This window comes from Equus caballus, chromosome 13 (genome assembly GCF_041296265.1).
Source record: "Equus caballus isolate H_3958 breed thoroughbred chromosome 13, TB-T2T, whole genome shotgun sequence".
Classification (NCBI taxonomy): Eukaryota; Metazoa; Chordata; class Mammalia; order Perissodactyla; family Equidae; genus Equus; species Equus caballus.
Window position 1 is genome coordinate 31,200,989 of NC_091696.1, and position 19,730 is coordinate 31,220,718.

Consider the following 19,730-nt stretch of genomic DNA (forward strand, 5'->3'; position numbering starts at 1 on the left):
TCCCCAAGATCTGCTCCTCCCAAGGCCTTCCATCTCAGCAAATGGCAGCTCCGTCCTTGCCAGACATCTCAAAGCTGTCTTTCACACCCCACATTCGATCCTTGAGCAAATCCTGCTGGGTCTGCCTTTAAAATCAACCCAGAACACCACTGCCATTGCCACCACCCTGGTTTGAGCCGCTAGCATTACTTGCCTGGGTTTACTCACTAGCCCCTAGCTGGTCCCTATGTTTCTTAACCCAGCAGCCTATTATAGTCAGATCCTGACTCCCCTCTGTTCAAAACCTCCCGAGGCTTCCACCCCACTCAGAGTAAATGTCAGAGTTCCTGTAATGGCCTACACAGACCATGATCTGTCCCCTCCCCTATCATGTCTCCTACCTTGTTTTCTTCTACGCTTCCCCTGCCCACTCAGCTCCAGCTGCACTACTCTCTCATTATCCCCCTACCCCAGGGTCTTTGCACTGGCTGCTCCCTTGTCTTGGAACCTCCTTTCCTAGGATATCGCCATGGTTTGCTCCCACTCTCCTTCAAGTCTTTGCTCTAATATCCCCTTCACAGTGAGGTCTTCTTGCAGCCCTGATTTAATCTCACATCTGCTACCCTCACTTCTACCCACTCCCTGCTCTATCCTTCTCCCTGGCTCTTAACACCCGTGCACCCTACAATGCACTTAGTAATGTTGTTTGTGCTGTCTCTTCTCCCCAGTGCTGAGTGTCCAGTCGGTGCTCAACGAGCGGAAAAATGTCTTAGATGGAAATTTCAAAACCCTCTCTGCTTCCTCTGTGTATTTCTTAAGATAGTATGGTCCCTGAGACACATTTCCCTTGGGCTGTCCTGGCTTTGAACTCCTGGGACACGGCAGCCAGCCTGCAGGTCACCTAGTCCTGCCCACGTGCACACCAACCGCCGTCTCAAGCCCACACCTGAGGGACTGGTTTCCAAACAGATGCGTGTGCAGATACTCATATGATGCCTATTGCGCGCCCGTTTAAAAGCCATACTGAACTCCTTTTGGCTGTCTGCTGTGATATATTTTCTCTGTCAGCCAACACCCTCAACACCACCTTTATTGCATGGAGGTCCTCCTTCTCATGATAGCTGGGAACGCCTTGCCTAGGGCCAGAAAAGGGATCTAATAAACAACTCTGGAGACCCTTGGCCATCCTTCATATGGGTTTCTGCCAGGGACACTGCCCGCAATTACTCTCCCCTACCCCCAGGCAGAGTAGCAGCAGCTGACAGTGAACACAGGCTTGCCCACCAGAGTAAGGCAATTCATAATCCGTTAACCTTGAATTCTGCAAGCCCTGCCACTCCACAAGCTGTCGGAGCAGTTCTCAGTTTGGGCAGAATTCAAATGAGCTCTTGCAATCAGAGTGCAATTAATTGTTGCACACCCTGGGCATCTGGGCACCATGTGCTGTGCAGGGTGAAGGCAGTTCAGGGAACATGGTCATCTTAGAGCAGAGGCGGGGATGGGGATGCTCACAGGTGGGCAATCCCACTTTGCACAAGAGAGCCCAGAAAGGTTTGTGAGAATTTGGTCAGTTGCTCTTGGTTCAGACGTTAATAATAATGGCTAGCATTTATTGAGCAACTACTGTGTGCCAAATACTTTTTACAGGCATGACCTCCTTACAACAGCCCAATGTTCCTCCCCTTTTTATAAATGTGGAACTGAGGTTCAGAGAGGTTAAATGCCTTGTTCAAGGCCCTCAGCTGGTCAAGCCTCAGATTTGCCTGATCTCAAACTCAGTTTTCTTGACCATTCTGCTCCCACCCCAACCTTAAAGATTCTGGGTTGGCAGCCTCTGTGGGGCACCCCTGCCTGCTAACTACAACTTTGTGTCCGATATGGGACCTTCTTGGTCATGCTGTGCAGAATCTCAGCCGGGATGGCCTGAGTGGGGAAGCCCCATTGGTCATATCCAATGCTGGCATCCTGTGTGGGGCACTTTGCCATCCTTCCTTCTGTCCCATGCCATGATAGGGAGCCCAGGGGACTGCAGCCTCATCTTGCCAGGGGAGCTCTTCCTGTTGGTTCATACAGCCCAAGTCCCCCTGGGCGACGCCCCCCGGGAAGCACAAGCCCTCAGACTCTGCACCCCGCATTCCTGGTGGGGCACCCCTCCTGACTGGTCCTGCAACTCCACGTTCAGCATGAGACATCCCTTCCAGCGGGTCCTGCAGCTCCTGGGCTGTGGGAAGCCCAGCAAACTCTGCAGCCCAGGCTAGCCCTTTTGGGGCTCCCTCTTGGGGCTCCCTCCTGGAGGCGGGGTCCCCTGCTGGTCCATGTCCCTCATGGGGAGCCCCAGCAGGCTCTGCCCTCGTCTCCCGGGGGCAGGGTCTCTCTGGATCTTGAGTGGGATGCCCCCTCCCGGCCGGTTTTCTCGCCCCACGTGCTCGGTGGGAAGGCTCTTTCTCCGAGAGCACCTTTGCGGCGCTCTCCTTGCTTCTCAGACCCTCCACGCGGGTGCCGCTCTCTTTCGGGGGCGTCCTTTCTCTCCCGGTCTCCCGCCCGCGCCCGGCGTGGGGCGCCCCCTCTCCCGGCGAGGGCGGGCGCCGGAGCACTGTCGCCGGCGGCCTGCAGGTGTCTCCCCACGGAGGGGCGCGCGTTTCTGCGCCGTGGCCGCCGCCAGGCGCCAGCGGCTCCTCGCCGAGGTGCACTCGCGCTCCGGGCTCCGGGCGCGCCGGAGCCGCTCCGCCGCCGCCGCCTGCCCCCCGCGGCCCCGCGCCCCCGCGCCGCGCCCCCAGCCCGGGGCGGGCCATGGGTCCGCGCCGCCGCCGATCGCAGGCGCCCGAGGCCCGGGGCGCGGCGGGCAGCGGCCGCTGACGCGGGGCGCCGGCCGCCAACTTCGCGCGCGGAGCTCCCCGGCGGCGCGGTCCCGGCGGCGCGGGCGGCATGAAGACGAGCCGCCGCGGCCGAGCGCTCCTGGCCGTGGCCCTGAACCTGCTGGCGCTGCTCTTCGCCACCACCGCCTTCCTCACCACGCACTGGTGCCAGGGCACGCAGCGGGTGCCCAAGCCCGGCTGCGGCCAGGGCGGGCGCGCCAACTGCCCCAACTCGGGCGCCAACGCCACGGCCAACGGCACAGCCGCCGCCGCCGCCGCCACCGCCGCCGCGGGGAACGGCCCCCCTGGCGGCGCACTCTACAGCTGGGAGACGGGCGACGACCGCTTCCTCCTCAGGAATTTCCACACCGGCATCTGGTACTCGTGCGAGGAGGAGCTCGGCGGGCTCGGTGAGTGCGCGGCGGCGCCGGCGGGCTCGGTTCGCGGCTCACCGGGGCTGCGCGGCCGCGGCGGCCCGGGCCCCAGACCCGCGCGCCCCCCGCGGGCCAGCCGGCGTTCGCGGGCGGGGAGGGCGCGCCGGGCGGGTCCGGGGGCAGCGCTGGGTGCGCGGGACGCCCCCCGAGCGCCAGGCGCCTTCGGGGACCTCGCCGCGCCCTGGGGGCTGCGTCTCCGGGGCGCCCACCCCAGCTGCCGGGCGGAGGGCGCGCGTCCCTCTCCGCGCCGGGACCCGTCTCCGTGCTCGCCCCCACCCCCTCTGTCCTCCGCGCGGCGCCGGGTGCCTCCCGCCCACCCCGTCCCGGTCGGGGGCGGGGGCGGGGGCTGGTGCTGCGGGCCGCCCCTCGCCCCGCGGACCCCCAGGACCGGCAGCCGCGGGGGCCTTCTCCCCCATCCCTCACCCGCGCTCGACCGCTCCCGGCCGGGGCTGGGGCAGCGCGGAAGTGGGAGTGGGGGCATCCGGCGGGGAGCCCCTCGTCTCCTGGCCCCCGCCCCGGAGAGGACGCTGCGGGAGGGAAAGGAGGCAGGCGGGAACGCGGGACCGCGCGGCGAGGCTCCCATCCGAATTGGGGGTGTCTTTTCTAAGGCCGATCAAACTGCCCCCCCTGCCTGTCCTCCGTGTGCCCGCCAGGGGCAGCCGGGGCTGGGCGAGCGCCCGCGGGCGCAGCGAGGCTACAGCGGAGCCGAGGACAGCGGCCTCACAGCGCGTGTGCCACATGCCCGGGGTGCTGGTCCACGCCGCCCGGTCCCTCCGAGTCCTTGTTGCTCCAAGTCCAGGTGTGGGGACCCTCCTGAGTGAACTGACCTCTTTCCCCAAGGTTAAACCTCCTCCCTCTTTGATGTCAACCTGTGTACTCAGTGTCGGGGCAGTGGGCAGACCCCTGGTTTGCCCTGAATGAGCCATTGGCCTAACCGGTTTGAAGGACAGAGGGAGCAAGGTGTAAAATAAACCCAAGGAGGCTGCTCCCCCTGCCTGGAATTCCCCTCCCCACGTCTTCCCTGGCTGGCTCCTCCTCGGCTCCAGGTGGGGCTTCCTGACCTGCCTTCTGCGGCCGGGCCCCCTGGAGAGAGCCATCCCCCTTGGGAGGCAGGGTCTCCATGGCTTCCTATCTCATGATCGCCTTTATCTCCCTCATCACACTAGGTGCAAGCTGAGATTTTCTGGGACCTACCTTTGGTCACTAGCTTGTTGTCTTCTGTCCCCACAGGATGTCACTGTGAGGGCAGGGCTGGAGCCCTCTTGCTCATTGCCATCCTAGCCTCTGGGCAGTGTCTGGAGCATAGTAGGTGTTTGGCACATATTTGCAGGATAAATGTTGGATGGGCTTTGGGACGACAAACCAGAGGTTTCTTGGGGTGCTGCCTGCTCTGTCTTGCCTCTGGAGGTGCCCGACTGAACTTTTCTGTGACCACTTGCACGATGCTGGCTGTTTGCTCTGACACTTGGTGTCTGAACAGGGGCCCGCCCCGGACCAGTTTCACCCCATTAGACTCACTTCTGGTGTGCACTCAGGAGTCGAATTTTTACTTTGGGATGTAATAAAAAATTAACCTCAAAAGGCATCTTGGGCTAAAATTCCCTGCTTTCCACTCAACCCAAGCCTAGCCTCTCCCCCGGAGGCCTCGTCACGCCGTGCCTTCTGGTAGAGGGCCCCACGTCAGCCTCGCCTCTCACCACGTTTCCTTTTTGTGCAGAGCCGCAGCCTCCTGGTGCCTCCCAGTGTCTCCCTTTGAGCACACACTCGAAAATTCGAGGCTGCGCTCTGGTGGGTGACCCTGTCCCTGCCTTCATGGCCCGGCCCTGCTGACCAGCTCAGCCTCTTAATTGTTTGTGGCCCCTCTGGCCTCTCCCTGAAGGTCACGGCCCCGATTCTTGCAATAGCTCGTCTAAGGGGTTGACACAGGATGTTTAAGCCTAAGCACTTTTAAAAATTATTAATTGGAAAACATTTAAAAACAGTGTTAGCTTACATTTACTGAGCCCTTAATGTGCGCCAGGCGCTGTTAAAACCACTCGCCTGCAGGGTCATTGAGTCCTTGCCAACACCCTCGAAGCAGCGACTTCTGGGGCGCCTAATTCTCAGGCGAGGCTCAGAATTTGAGGCTCAGAGAGGTTTCCGTCTGGGCTCCACAGCTGGTGAGGGGCCTGAATTGTCTTCTGGAGCAGAAAGGAATCTGTTGAAGTGATAAGGGGAGAGAGCTGTGCAGCTGGGCGTCGCAGGAGGGGGCGCTTTGGGGGGCTCAGCACAAGCCCCTCACCCCCAGTCCTCTGTTAGTAAAAACCTGGACGGTTAGTTGGGTCAATAAAACAAAGCCGCAGTTTTCTCCTTTCTCTTGACCACTGTTGGCTGGAGGTGGCCCCTCCCTGAGAACCACAGTTTCCTCCCTGGGAGCTGGGAAGATAGCGGCCAGCCTGTCCGTACTGGTGAGAAGCTGGGGAGGTCTGAGCCAGCTTGGACGGTTCCTGGGCTGATCCCAGTGTCCAAATCCTGCCCCTTCACCGCCGGGGCTCTGAAAGGGTGTCAGGAGGCACCTGGACGCAAACTTTTGTTGCTGTGACTACCTTTCTTCTGGATACTGTGACCATTTTAAAATTTATTTTCTAGTTGAAGAGGAAAAAAACACCCCAACAAGCCCCCAATAAAACCCTGCCCTCCCGTCTGCCCACCTCCGAGCCCGTCCAGGACCAACTTCCCCCGGCCCGAGAAACTACAGGGAAGGCTGGCTCTCTCTGCGTTTTGTGTTCCTCCCGGTGGAGACACCAGCCAGGAAAGCCGAAGCTCGCCGTGAGAAGCAGCTGCTGAATGTCCCTGCCTCTTGAACGCCTGTTCCGTCACTCTGTCTGTGCTCAGAAAAAGCTCTCCCCACTCTGGGCAGCCACAGGGAAATCGAATAAGCCCTTTTCCCCACACTAAAAATCTACAGCGTTCAAAAGGAAAACTGCAGCCTGTCCTAAACAGACACAATTTCGCCAGACCCAGCACAAAGGAACCTTTTCTCCTCCTCCAAGAAGGAGCATCAGCCTCCTTCAGCAAACAGAAAGGCAAGCACGGCCTGACACAGTCACCCTGAGCCCTTCGCGCAAATTGGATCTCTCGACTGGATTGGAGGCTCCAAGGGGTGGGTGGGTGCGGACGCAGGCATTCCAGGGGGTGAAGGGCAACAGAGGAAAGGCCTGGAGGAGGCACGGGTGAAGGTGTGGAGGTGGGGGAGACGGGCGGCAGGGGCATGGCTGTCTGACTGGGAACGCAGGTGGTGTCGGACTTCGTCCTGTGTGTATCTGAGCCTGAGGCGGTGGGCGGGCGGGCGGCTGGGGAACACCGACAGGGCTGCAGGATGTGGCAGGGCTCTCGAGGATTGCTGGAGGGGGTGGGCCTGGGGTGCTGGAGAGAAGGGAGGACAAGCCACAGGGAGCAGGAGCAGGATCTTTGGTGCTCCTGTAACGGAGGGCGCAGTGCCCATTCTCTCTCGTGGAGGATGGAGGCTTCTGGAGGCTAACGCTGGGCACTGCCCCTTTTTTAGCAGTGTGGTTTGGGCAAGAGCCTCAGTTTGCTGCCATGTAGAATGGTGATCAGAGCGGCCAGCACCTATCCGAGGTGCAAGGATTCATGAAATAGTGCAGGAAAAGTGCAGGGTCACCTGCTGGCTGTGTGACAGCACCCACCACCTCCGTGCTGCTGCCCTCTCTGCGCCACCCACATCTCTCCTGTGGACTTCCCGCAGTGGCCTCCCTGCTTCTGCCATTGCCCCCCTCAGTCCACTCTCCACCCAGCATCAGATAATCATCAGATCCTGGCCCTCCTTTGTGCAGCCGCCTCCGAGGGCCACCCTCAGAGTCAAAGCCACATCCTTCCCAGGTCTAAGGTGGCCCTCAGGCCTCCCTCTCTACACCCCCTCTCTGAGCTCCTCTCCTCTCCTCCCCTGTGGTCACCAACTCCTGCCACACTGGCCCCCAACACCAGCTCATTCTGCCTTAGGGCCTTTGCACTGGCCCTTCCCTCTGCCTGGAATGTTTTTCCCCAGATCACCACGAGACGATTTCTGGAAACCTTTTTTTAAAAAATTGAGGTCATTAATGGTTTATAACATTGTGAAATTTCAGGTGTACATTATTATTCATCAGTTTCTGTGTAGATTGTATTGTGCTCGCCGTGCTCATTGTGCTAATTTTTATCCATCAACATGTAAATGTGCCTGTTTACCCCTTTTGCCCTCTCTGAACCCCCTTCCCCTCTGGTAACCGTCTTTATCCGTGTGTTCATTTATCTTCCACATATGAGTGAAATCATGCAGTGTTTGTCTTTCTCTGTCTGGCTTATTTCGCTTAACATCATACCCTCAAGGTCCATCCATGTTGTTGCAAATGGGGACAATTTTGTCTTTTCTTATGGCTGAGTAGCATTCCATTGTATGTATATCTGTATATACCACATCTTCTTTATCCAGTCATCATTCGATGGGCACTTGGGTTGCTTCCATATCTTGGCTATTGTGAATAATGCTGCAGCGAACATAGGGGTGCATGAGTCTCTTTGAATTGTTGATTCCAAGTTCTTTGGATAAATACCCAGTGGTGGAGTAGCTGGGTCGTATGGTATTTCTATTTTTATTTTTTGAGGAATCTCCACACTGTTTTCCATAGTGGCTGCACCAGTTTGCATTCCTACCAGCAGTGTATGAGGGTTCCCTTTTCTCCACACCCTCTCAAACATTTGTTATATTTTGTCTTGTTAATTATAGCCATTCTAACAGGTGTGAGGTGATCTCTCATTGTAGTTTTGATTTGCATTTCCCTGATGATTAGTGATGTTGAGCATCTTTTCATGTGCCTGTTGGCCATCTGTATATCTTCTTTGGAGAAATGTCTGTTCATATTCTCTGCCCATTTTTTGATCAAGTTGGTTTTTGTTATATCAGTTCTTTATATATCCTGGAGGTTAAGCCCTTGTGGATATATGATTTGCAGATATTTTCTCCCCCTTGGTGGGTTGTCTTTTCGTTTTGTTGATGGTTTCCTTTGCCTTGCAGAGCTCTTTAGTTTGATATAGTCCCATTTGTTAATTTTTCTTTTGTTTCCCTTGCCTGAGTAGACATGGTATCCAAAAAGAAGCTGCTACGACCGATGTCAAAGAGTGTACTGCCTATGTTTTCTTCTAGGAGTTTTATGGTTTCAAGTCTTACAGTCAAGTCTTTAATCTATCTTGAGTTAATAGTTGTGTGTGGAGTAAGATAACGGTCTACTTTGATTCTTTGGCATGTGGCTTTCCAGTTTTCCCAGCGCCAGATGTCTTCTCTGGAAACTTCTTTAAGTTGGTGCTGAGCTCTCTCTGAGCACCTGATTCAAAATTGACCCTCCCCACGTTTCCTGCCTGAGTTTTCTTCTGGCACTCGCCACCGTTGACGGTCCCTTGGTGTCACTTGTTTGCTTGAGTCTTGTCCACGAGCCGTGTGAAGGTGGGGTTGGTTTGTGTGCAGAGCTCATGGCTGGCTCCTGGTGCTCAGGACCCTGGTGCGTGGTGGGTGCTCAGCCAGCATCTGCGGGATGAGTGTTGTGTTCTTATGACTGTGTTTGTATCCAGCTCTCTCCTGGCCTCTGAGGGTCTTCTTACAAAGCAGTGAGGGGGACAGCCGACTGGGGACCCCTGCCCTTCCACGGAGGCGCCCACTCCACACCACCCTGCTTCACATGCTCCCGTGGATGTGGGGCAGCCGCTCCTGCTCAGGAGGGGGAACCCCAGCTGCCCCCATGCCTTTCTTGCTTCCCCTTCTTTCCTACAGAAACTCCTAGCTCTTCTGCTCCTTAAATCAGGCGGCTACATTTTCATGAGTATGAGGACACACAGTGTCCTCAACGAGGAGGCTCCCGGTGCATGGGAGTGTATCGGTGTAATATTAAATGGGCTTCGTCTCAGGAGCATCTGAGGGGCAAAGATTCGGATTATGACAGTCGTGGCTCTCACCCTGGACCAGTGTTCCTTCCTTTCATTCCCATAAAAGCCCTATGAGGTGGGTGTCATGGTTATGCCCATTTTCCAGATGAGGAAACTGAGGCACAGAGAGGTGAAATGACATGCTCAAGGTCACACAGCTTCCAAGTTGCAGAGTTGGGATGTGCACCCAAGCAGAAGGCTCCAGAGCCCAGCTCTTGCCTGCTGTGTGGCGCCCTCCACCCCCAACCCACTTCATCCAGGCTCCCTGGGCCCCTCCAGCAGGACTTGGTGGAAGGAGCACTGCACCAGGAGTCACGAGCCCTGGGTTTAAGTCCAGGCTCCCGTGCCGACTTGCTAAGTGACTTTGGATAACTCACACTCCCTCTGTCTGGCCTTTTCTGTCCTCACGTGTAAAATGAGGGTTTCGTTTTTTATCTGGATGGTGGAGGTGGCAGAGCACCCCATGGCCACAGGCTTCAGGCTCAGACAGTCCAGGCTCCTGCCCCCAGTCCGCCACTCACCTACTGTGTGGCCTCTGGCAGGGGCTTGCCCTCTCTGGGCCTCAGTTTCCTTGGCTGGGACATGAGGATGATGATATCTGCCTCACGAGAGCATCCTTGGGGTCGAAGCAGAGAACGTGGTGCTTGGCTGGCGCCCGGCAAGTGCTCGATAAACGGCGCTTGCTGAGCTCTGACCCTGTGTCAGAGGCTGCAGACCCAGGGCCCGCGCGCTCCATCCGAAGTGTCCGTCTGTTAAGTTTGGCCCTGCAGTGCTTACAGTGTCTTTGAATAAGTTGCCAACATTTGAAAATTGAGACACTTTGCAGAAACACCTGGATTTATGGCTTTTCTCAAAAACCTGGCAGATCTGTGAGCACTGGGCCCAGGTTCTGATGGGAGTGGCCCCTGCCCCTTCAGGGAGTTCACAGCCCCAATCCCTCCTGCCTCCTCACCAGTGACGTGACTTGCTGCCTTCCAGATGCCAGGCCCCAGGCCTTGCAGTCCTCCTCATGCCTCCTGCTCTCACACCCCACAGCTCACCCATTGGCGAATCCTGCCGGCTCTTCATTTGGAGTCCAGCCCCAGCTGACCACGTCCTCGCAGCTCTGCCCTAGCCTGTGCCCCACACCTCTCCCCTGGACTAGGGCAGTAGCCCCTCACTGGGCTCCCTGCTCTTGCCTTGGGCCCCCATGGTCTGTTTTCCACCCAGCTGCCAGGGGGATCTTCTTAAATCTGAGTCAGATCCCTTCCCTCCCCTGCTCAGGACACTCTGGTGCCTTCCATCTCACTCAGTCACAGCCAAACATCTTCCAAAGCCTGCGGTCCATTGTGATTTGCCCCCATTGCCTCTCTGACCTCCTCTCCCCACCAGTCACTCTGCCCCAGCCACCTCAGCCTCCTCATTGGTCCTTGAACAGGCCCAGACCCTCCTGCCTCAGGGCCTTTGCACTTGCTATTTCTTCTATCTGGAAACCCTTCTCCCAGATATCTGCAAGCCTCCCACCCTTCTCAGGCAGGTCTCTGCTCAAAGGTGCTCTTCTCAGTGAGGAGCGTGCTGTCTAAATGAGCGGCCTCCCCACCCCCAGCACTTCCCTTCCACCTTATTGCCCCATCGCTCTAATTGTTGTCTTACCCACTACATGCCACACTCATTTATCTTCTTTATTCTCTCTTCCCCTGCTCAGATGCTGGTTCCATGGGGGCAGGCCTTGGTCTGTTTCACAGAATGCCACATGCCCAAACTCAGACGAGTAGGCACTCAGTGAGGGTTCAGTGAGTGTGTGCTGAATGCATTTAGGGTTCCAGGAACTGCTCAGGCCTTCTGTGCAGCAAGAGGCCCGGGCTCTGTGCTCTGTGGCCATCATTCCCCTGGGCTTGCCAGACGTTCTTACTTCCCTCCTCCCGCTCCTGAGCAGAGGTGTTCAGTGAGGCTCTTTGAGGAGCTGAAGGGGTCCCCTGTGGTTGTCCCCCCATTTAAATTATGGAGTGTCGGACCCAGAACCATCTTTCAGGGATGCTCTGACCTTGGGCCTCTGTGCTGCCTGCAAGACTGTGGTGGTTAAGCTCCTCTGGTTCCAAATGACAGAAGCAGTCTTGAGCCCAAATAAGAATAAAGGGGAGTTTATCAGAAGGATGCTGCTGCCACAGAGTCCAGGCCTTGCAGGTCGGACCTGGGGCCACCTGGAGGCCGGAATTGTTGGGACCTCACTCAGGTCCAGGGCCACCCATGACAGTCTTCCAGGGGCCAGCCCAGGACCCTCAGAGAGTGCCCTAAAGAGGGGTGGTGGGGAGCCGGCAGCCTTGCCTCCTCTGAAGGAGCTGCTGCTCAGGCCCAGACCACCGTGTTCAGGTCAGGGCAGGAGCTCATGTGGGGCCATGCTGTTCATTTTGTCAAAACTCTAGGTTTTCGTATGAAATTTCTTGATGGTTGAAATTTGGCAACTAATTCAATTAAAAATAAGCCTGCTCTGCAGACCAAAAGCAAACACGAGGGTGAGCAGACGCTGCCCGTTTGCAACCTCTAGGTCAGAGGTCTGCTGGTCCCGCGATTGGATTGCCACCCCTTAGTCTCCATGTCTGTGCTTCATGGTCCTGAGGGAGAGTCTGGTTGGCTGGCGTGGTGCAGGTGGCCATGGGGGGCCCAGTCTGCTCTCTTCTGGCAGTGGGGTGTGGGGTTATACAACCCACCCTGTGCGTACAGGGAGCGGAGCTTCAAGCCAGGGGAATGGATTGGGGCTTGGGCAGACATCCCAAAAGGAGTCAGCCCTGTTCTCCAGGACTCCAGGACTCAATGCAAGTGAGAGAAACTCACTCGAAATGGCCTTGAGTGAAAAAGGGACGTTATGGTCTCTCCTGATAGAAAGTCCTGGAAGAGAAGTCCAAGGTCATGGTGTGGCCGGATCAAGCAGTGCTGCGGGAATTTGTCTCTTTCCAGCGTGTGGCTCTGCCTTCATGGGTGAGCTGAATCCTCAGATGGACTCTCCCGCTGTGATCATCTCTCAAAGCTCTGAGCTTACCTCCTGTCCTTCCAGTAATCGCAGTGGGCAAGAGAGATCCTCCTCAACATTTGAGCAGAAGTCCCAGAACCAGGTCTCATTGGACCACCTTGGACTGTCCCCACCCCTGAACCAATAGTGTGGCCAAAGGGGATGGATCCTGTTGAGTGGCCAGCATTGGTCACAAGGCCACCCCTGGGACAGGAGATGAGGACAGCTTCCCTAAACCATGTGACCTGAGAGTGGAAGAGGGGTGTGTCAGTCAGCTCTTGCCACAGTGATGCTGCGTAACAACCCCCCACCCAAAACCTCAGTGGCATGCAATGCAAAAATCTACTCAGCTCAAGAGTCTGTGGGGTTAACGGTTTGGGTTGGGCTGGGCTGGGCTGGGCTCGCTCACATGTGTGGTGTCCCTGGCTTTGGCTGGAGTGATGGAGGCAGCCGGGCTATACGCCTCTTATCCTCAACAGGCTAGCCCAGGAGTGTTCTCTTGAAATGTCAAAGATTGAAAGCCAGAGCAAACCAAATTGTGCAAGCACTTTTCAAGCTTCTGCGTACATCACATTTGCTCAGAGCCCATTGGCCAAAGCAAGTCATGTGGCTGAACCCAGAGTCAGTGTTGGGGGGCGCTGCAGATTTATAATGGCCAAGGGCATGGGTATGGGGAGGGCTAAAGAACTGGGGCCATTAAAGCAGTCAGTGTCACAGGTGGCTCCTCAAAGTCGGGGGCTGGTCCCCGTAGGAGGGGCCATAGGTGCTGGTCAGGTAAGACCAACAGATGCCCCTACTTACACAATAGAGACATCTGGGAACTGAAGGGGTTTGTGGCCGTGCCCTCCATCCCTGGCCTAGTTCCTTTGAGCCAAGATGCTGCAGCTGTGCATGAGTTCAGAGGTTCTTAACTGTTCAATGCTCTGGGGCTCTGTGGTGCTCGGGTGACGCCACAGCCCTCCATCCCAGAGAAATGCGTCCCTGAAACATACAGTTTGTTCTATAGTTTCCTGAGGCCCATCCTTGGAGGCTACACCAGGTGGAGAATCTGATCCATCTGCTGTTTCCCAAACTTGACTGAGTCCCAGAATCATCTAGAGACCTTGTTCAAATGCAGATTCCCAGGGCCTTGCTCTTGGACCTTCTGCGTAGTGTGCGTAGGGTGAGAACCAGGAGTCTGTATCTCTGTCCAGCTCCCCAGGGGTTTCTGAAGCACAGCAGGCCTGGGCACCAGCGCTCTGACCCAGCCCTCTCATTTTGCATCTGGGAGTGAGGCAGTGGGCAGGGCTGGCGCTGGCTGCTGCAGAGTGTGGGGCAGAGTGGCCCCCGGCCAGGGCCTCTGACTCCCAGCCCGTCTCTGCCTCCTGCTCCCACCTCTCCCGGGACCACCTCCCACGCTGCTCTGCCTCACTGGCTGCCCTGCAGTCCCAGCCACACCAAGCTGTTTTCCCACCTCGGTGCATTTGCTCTTGAGGGTCCCTCGCCGGGAATTTCCTTCCTCTAAATATAAAGAACTGACCTTTTAGGTCTCAGCTCAGCTGTCACGTCTGCAGACCCTCCTCAACCTTCCCCCCAACCCCCACCCTTGCTGTTCTCTCCTCCCAGGGTTTCTTTTTCTTTTTTTCCTTCCTGAGGAAGATTAGCCCTGAGCTAACATCCTTTGCCAATCCTCCTCTTTTTTCGCTTGAGGAAGATTAGCCCTGAGCTAACATCTGTGCCAATCTTCCTCTACTTTTTGTATGTGGGATGCCTCCACAGCATGGCTGATGAGTGGAGTAGGTCCACACCTGGGATCTGAACCCGCGAACCTCGGGTCACTGAAGCAAAGCATGTGAACTTTAACCATTTGGCCACGGGGCCGGCTCCCACCAGGGTTTCTTTTCTTTACTGCATGGACTGCTTGCTGAAATGACCTTGTTTATTTATTTCCATGCTTGTTTATGATTTGTGTCTGTCATTCTAAAGTGAGCACCTCAGAGCAGACCAGAGTCTGTGTTCAACTTGTCACCAGAGTGTCCCAGGACCGGAAGGCAGTGGTTCTTATGGCAGAATCCCTTTGGATTGGAGAGCTGATAGCCAGGGTCTCACTGTCCTGGGATGTCTGGTCATTCCATGGAATGTGCACGTTAGCTTGGAAATGCTCAAAACAAAATTAACCATTGAGGACTGCCAGGAGGGCCGGATTGTGTGGGGGGTAGAAAGTGACAGAGCAGGATCAGATGGCCAAGTGAAGAGGCCCCCCCTGGTCGGTGGTGAGCGCCCTGTGGCTCCCAAGCCTGTTCCAGAGGGTGGAGCCCGGGCCCCACAGCTCCCCAGGTGCTGGCCAGCGGGGAGGGCCCTGAGCAAGTGAATGCAGGCCCGAGCGTGCTCTCACGGATCCCGGGGAAGATGTGGGCTGGGTGAGGACACTGGTGGAGACTGGTTTAGAACAGAGCAAGCAGGAGTTTTTCCTCTTCTGAGTTTTCAGAGGAAACATGGTTCTCAGTTTCCTCATCTGAAAAGCGGGGTAGTAGCAGCACCGAGCTCTTGGAATGGCTCCTTCCTGGGACCTCTGGTTCCTTTACGTCCACGCCGCCGGGGAGGCCGGGGTCTCTGTCCACAAGTGAATGTGGCAGGATTGAACTCTGTCCTTGGATTCGAGCTGGGTGGTGCTGTCGGCCACATGGAAGGGGGCCTGGCTCCAAGCCGCAGGAGCTGTGGCTGCCTTGTCCTCGCTTTTGGAGAGCTTGGCTGTAGGGTACAGGGTCCTCTCCCAGGGGCTGCCCCGTCCCTGCCAGGAGAGACCAGAGGTGGGTGTCTGTGCTCCAGCTTCTGGAAGCTGAAGCCTGGGGGAGGGGCAGTGGCTGTGGGGCCTTAGCCTGTGTCCCAGCCTCTCAGAGATGGCAGAGATAAACCCAGGACCTGAGGGGGACCTGGGGAAAGGCTGAGATCACAAAGGAGCCAGGAAGGCAGGCAGTGAGAGGGGGGAGAGAGACAGAGAGAAAGGGAGACACTACAGAGGGGAAGAGAGATGGAGAGAGACACAGAGATATGGAGAGAGACAAAGGGACACAGAGGGGAAGAGACCCAAACACAGGGACACACACACAGGTAGACATGCACAGAGAGAAACCCGGGGACAGAAGCCGAGAGAAACAGAGAAATTGAAAGGGAGAGATACAGAGGGAGAGACAGAGAGAAACAGACTCGTGAGTGTGTGTGTCTGTGTACGTGTGCACACAGACACGCACACACACACAGACATGCAGGGAGAGAGCAGGCCTGAGGAGCTGGAGGGGAGAGGCAAGCGAGGGAGCCTGAAATAGCCGGGGAGGCGCTCAGGAGCACATATGGCCCTTTCTCACTGCTCTTTTCTGGGAGGGACTGAGTCCATGGCAAGAGGAGGGCTCTGCCAGGGGCGGGCTCTCCGGGGCCTCGGCCCTTGGCGAGGGGCGGGTGGGAAGGCAGGGTGGCCAGGCCAGAGCCCCCTGCTCTCTGCCCCTCCTCGCCTCCTCCCTCTGCTGTTGGGGACAGTGGGGCGGGCTTGGTGTGCTGACTCTGGGGAGCTTCAGCCCATCACGGTCCACTAGCCCCTCTCCAAACTGTCCCACGTCAATAAAAATAATAATAATAATGTCTCATGTGAAGTATGAAGAGAATAATAAAAACGTCTCAGGAAAACTGTGCTATTTTTATTACTCATTCACAACCTAAGTAAACTCAGAATGTGGGAGGCAGCTTCTCGCCCAGCCAACTGGCTCTGAGCCTGTCCCTCTGGGGCACACTTGCGGAGCTCCGCTCCCCTCTCTGTGTCCATTGGTCCTCCCTTTCCTCTGGGCCTCTCTCCACCTTGCTTGCTCTATCTGGGGGTCCTGTTCTGGAGGAGGGGGAGACAGGCTTCAATCTCCGCTCCTGTCTGTCCCCCACACTCTCAGCTGCCCCACGGTGCCTGAACCCCGCCTCGGGAGAGATCCTCCAGGGGGCCCTGGGCACGTTGGGCGGGGTGGACAGAAGTCTCAGGGTCTCCACTTGGTTGATAGGCCCACCGGGAGGTCTATGCGGCACCTCAGATGAACAGATTTCCGGCTGACCACCTGCTCTCTGCCCTCACCTGCCAGGATAGGCCGGAGCACGCTGCAAATCCGGGAGGGTTCAGACAACCCTGGGGCTTTGTCCCATGCTGTCGTCATTAGGGACCCATCTCCAAGGGTTCATCTCCAGGCTTCCATGGCGTTGGGGCAGGAACGGGGGATGAGTTTCTGTCTAGAAGTGGCACATGCCATTTGGCTTCCATTTCATGGGCCAAAGCAAATCCCATGGTCACAGCTCATCTCCTCGGGGCTGGAGAGGTGCAGTCCTGCCGCGTGTCTAGAGTGCAGAGCTGGGAAGATTGGCGACAGCACGAAGGACCGCCCCACCCTCACCCTGCCCCTCTCAGCCCCGTTTCCACCACCACAAAGGACAACACCATCTTTCCAATTTCTCAGGCAAACCTTGGAATCATCTTTAACTCCTCTCTCTCTCTTTCACACGCAAACACACACACACAGACACACACATCCAACATTCAACCCGTCAGCGAATCCTTTTGGCTCTTTAAAATACCTCCAGAGTCCAACCATTTCTCACCTTCTCCTCTGCCACCCTGGGCTGAGCCAGCACCATCTCTTGCCCGGATCACCTCAACACCCTCCTCACTGGTCTTCTTGCCTCCATTTGTTCCCCATAGTCTGCTGAAGGATCCTACTGCACATCGGATGGCATCCCTCTGCTCAAATCCTCCAGAGGTTCTCATCTCAGTTGGGTAAAGCCAAAGTCTTTCCAGTGCCTACAGACCCTACATAACTTGTTCCTGTTGCCCCTCTGCCTCATCTCCCACTACACTCTTCCTTGCTCCCTCTACTCTAGCTCCACTATCTTCTTGGCTTTTGCACAAACACCCCCAGACATGTTCCTGCCTCAGGGCCTTTGCACATACGGTTCCCTCAGCCTGGACACTCTTCCCCCAGGTTTCCATTCTCTCACTTGAATAAAATGCCCCCTTTTGTGTGAGGTCTTCCCTCATCACTCTATTTAAAATTGTGGCCCCCACCTCAGCACACCCTCTTCCACCACTCAGCTGAATTTTTTTTTCATAACACTTCTCCCCTGAGACATTCTGTCAGTCACTGGATCTACCTCAATGCTCTGGTGAGATGCAGCTGCCCTTTGAGAATCGCTATCCGCGTTAACTCTTTGTCTTATGGACAAGGACACTCAAGTGTCTGCAGGTGAAAGGACCTCCTCAAAACTAGGTCCTGGTCCCTTGTAAATGCAGCCTGGAGCCTGGGCTGCCCGCTGAGCCCTGGCTTCTTGTTGCTGGTCCTTGATTATCCCTGAACGATGCACAAACCTTGACCTTTAGTTTTATGACCTGTGCTCTATTTGTCAGAAGAACTGTTATTTTAAAAATGCCCCTCCCTGCCCCCAAAAAGTCACCTTTCCTGGGACTGGTAGGAAGTTGAACAGTTGGAATTACCATGAAGGGAAAGCTTCAAATTCTCACTAATTCTTCCCTTCATTTTCGTGAACACCTCCTATGTGCCAGGTTTTGTCTCCGTGCAGGGATTCTGGCAGGAAACAAGGCGGATGAAGTTTCAGTCTCCTGGAGCTTGCGTTCCGGAGCAGGAGACAGCCAGCCAGATGGGGGTTATTCACTTGTGCATTTACTCGGCTTGTTGAACTCCTACGAAGGCCGCCATGGATTCAGTGGGGGTCAAAACCCACAAAGGCCTTGTCTCCCTGGAGCTTACGTTCTAGAGGGGACAGGCAATGAGAGTGGGTTTCTTGCTCGTTGTGGCTCATGTGGTGCCAGATTCCGGCCACCATGACCCTGGGACTCAGGGGTCAGAGAAACAGTCGGGTCCCCTGCGGGGTGAGGGTTAACAGGCCATGCACTGCTTCCACATGTGTTCTTGAGTGCATAAGCCAGTCACGTCTCTGCGGCTCTGCAAGCCTGCACTGCGTTCTCCCTCTGATGGTGACGGAGTAGAATTTTGAGACTCATGGTCCTCTTTCTGTATGTGAACTCTCACCTGCCTGCCAACTTGTTCTGGCCCTTATTTTCCAGCACAGTTATTTCCATCTTGAAAGATTTCTCCTCCTTTGCAATAAGAGGTTATTTGGAAGGATTTTCTGGAAGCTGTCTTCTTGTCTTCCTTGGTTTTCGTTCGTTCATTCATTCCACACATTTATCAAACACCCGCTCTGTGCCAGACCCTCTCCTGCCACCAGGAACGCTCGATGCACTTGGGGACTAAGGTCCCTGCTTGCAAGGAGCTGGCATTCCCGTGAAGAATAAGAAAGTAAGTTAAACAGTAGGTAACTCAATGATTTCATGCGCTGTGAGTGCTGGGACGAGGGTCATGAGGCAGCACTCGGGGCTGGGCCTTTTGATAGAGTGTCAGGGGAACTTCCTTGAAGGGGGGACATCTGAATTGAGACCTGAGTGCCCAGGAGGAGACAGCCACGTAGAGTTCTGGGGGGGTCGGGGACATCCTAGGCGGAACAAGTTCGTCCTTGGTGATTGGTCACTTGAGTTTTCTGCTTCTCGAGACATTTTTTAGTGAGTTGTGTTTTCTCCCAAGGTAAGTTATTCATCAAGAGTTTCAAACGTATTTACATAAAATTTAACAAAGTATTTTCTTGATTAAAATATTATAGAAAATAAGATATTTTCTTGATTAAAATGATTAAAATAACAAGTTTCTCTTTGATCAGTTTCCTTTTTGCACTCCTAATCTTAGGTGTTGGTGTTTTTCTCTCTTCCTCTTGATTTATCTTGCTGCTCAAGTCTACTGAGGGTGCTATGGGCCCTGGTGAAAACTGCTCTCCAGACCCTCCAGAGAGAGCAGACTGGCGTGGAATCTTTCCATGGGCTCTGTACTAAGATGTTGCATCCTCAGGTTGACGGCCCTGGTAATTTGTTCTAGCTCTCCCCCCCTTTTTTTGGTCCAGGTCTTGCCAGCTTGGCTGTTTCATTGCCCCTCTTCCCCCCTTTCTTTCTTTCTTTCTTTTTCTTTTTCTTTTAAAGATCAGTACTCTTGTATTTATCAATGCGTCATTTTTCTAATGCGTTATTTTCTTTCAGCTTACTTTTCTGAGGTTTCTTTTGTTGGCATTTTCAGGTATTTGAGTTGAAACTTTGTTTCCATAGTTCAGAAAATAAAAAGAATGCATCTAATGCTATGAGTTTGCCTCTGAGCACCACTTTGGTTGTATCTTGTGACTTTTAAAATGCAGTGCTTTCTTCAAACTGATATTCTAAAAATTCTGAAATTATAATTTTGTTTCGAACAGTTCTGACCTTTCAATCTGTTTCTTCATTGACTCAAAAATAACTTACTAGAGCATTAAAAAGTTTCCTAGTGTTTTGCCTTCTTTACTTAAATTTTTGTCATTAATTTCTAGTTTTACTGAATGCTACAGGAGGTGGCCTGTGAAATTTCTGCTTTGTCCTTTTTTTGGTAAATGTTTTATTTGAAAAAGCAGCTATATTCCCTGTGT

General features: G+C 55.2%; 1 protein-coding gene across 2 annotated transcripts in view; it reads left to right on the plus strand.

Annotated features, from left to right (window-relative positions):
- The first annotated feature begins 2,769 nt into the window (after positions 1-2,769).
- Positions 2,770-19,730, plus strand: part of GSG1L (GSG1 like) — a 219,235-nt gene continuing 202,274 nt past the window's right edge. The window contains exon 1 of one of the 2 annotated variants that reach the window (XM_023616075.2): positions 2,770-3,244. In XM_023616075.2, coding sequence (XP_023471843.1) covers positions 2,905-3,244 — 340 coding nt within the window. In that variant the 5' untranslated portion in view covers positions 2,770-2,904. The remainder of the gene's footprint in view (positions 3,245-19,730) is intronic. The other variant, XM_023616076.2, reaches the window with a different exon arrangement.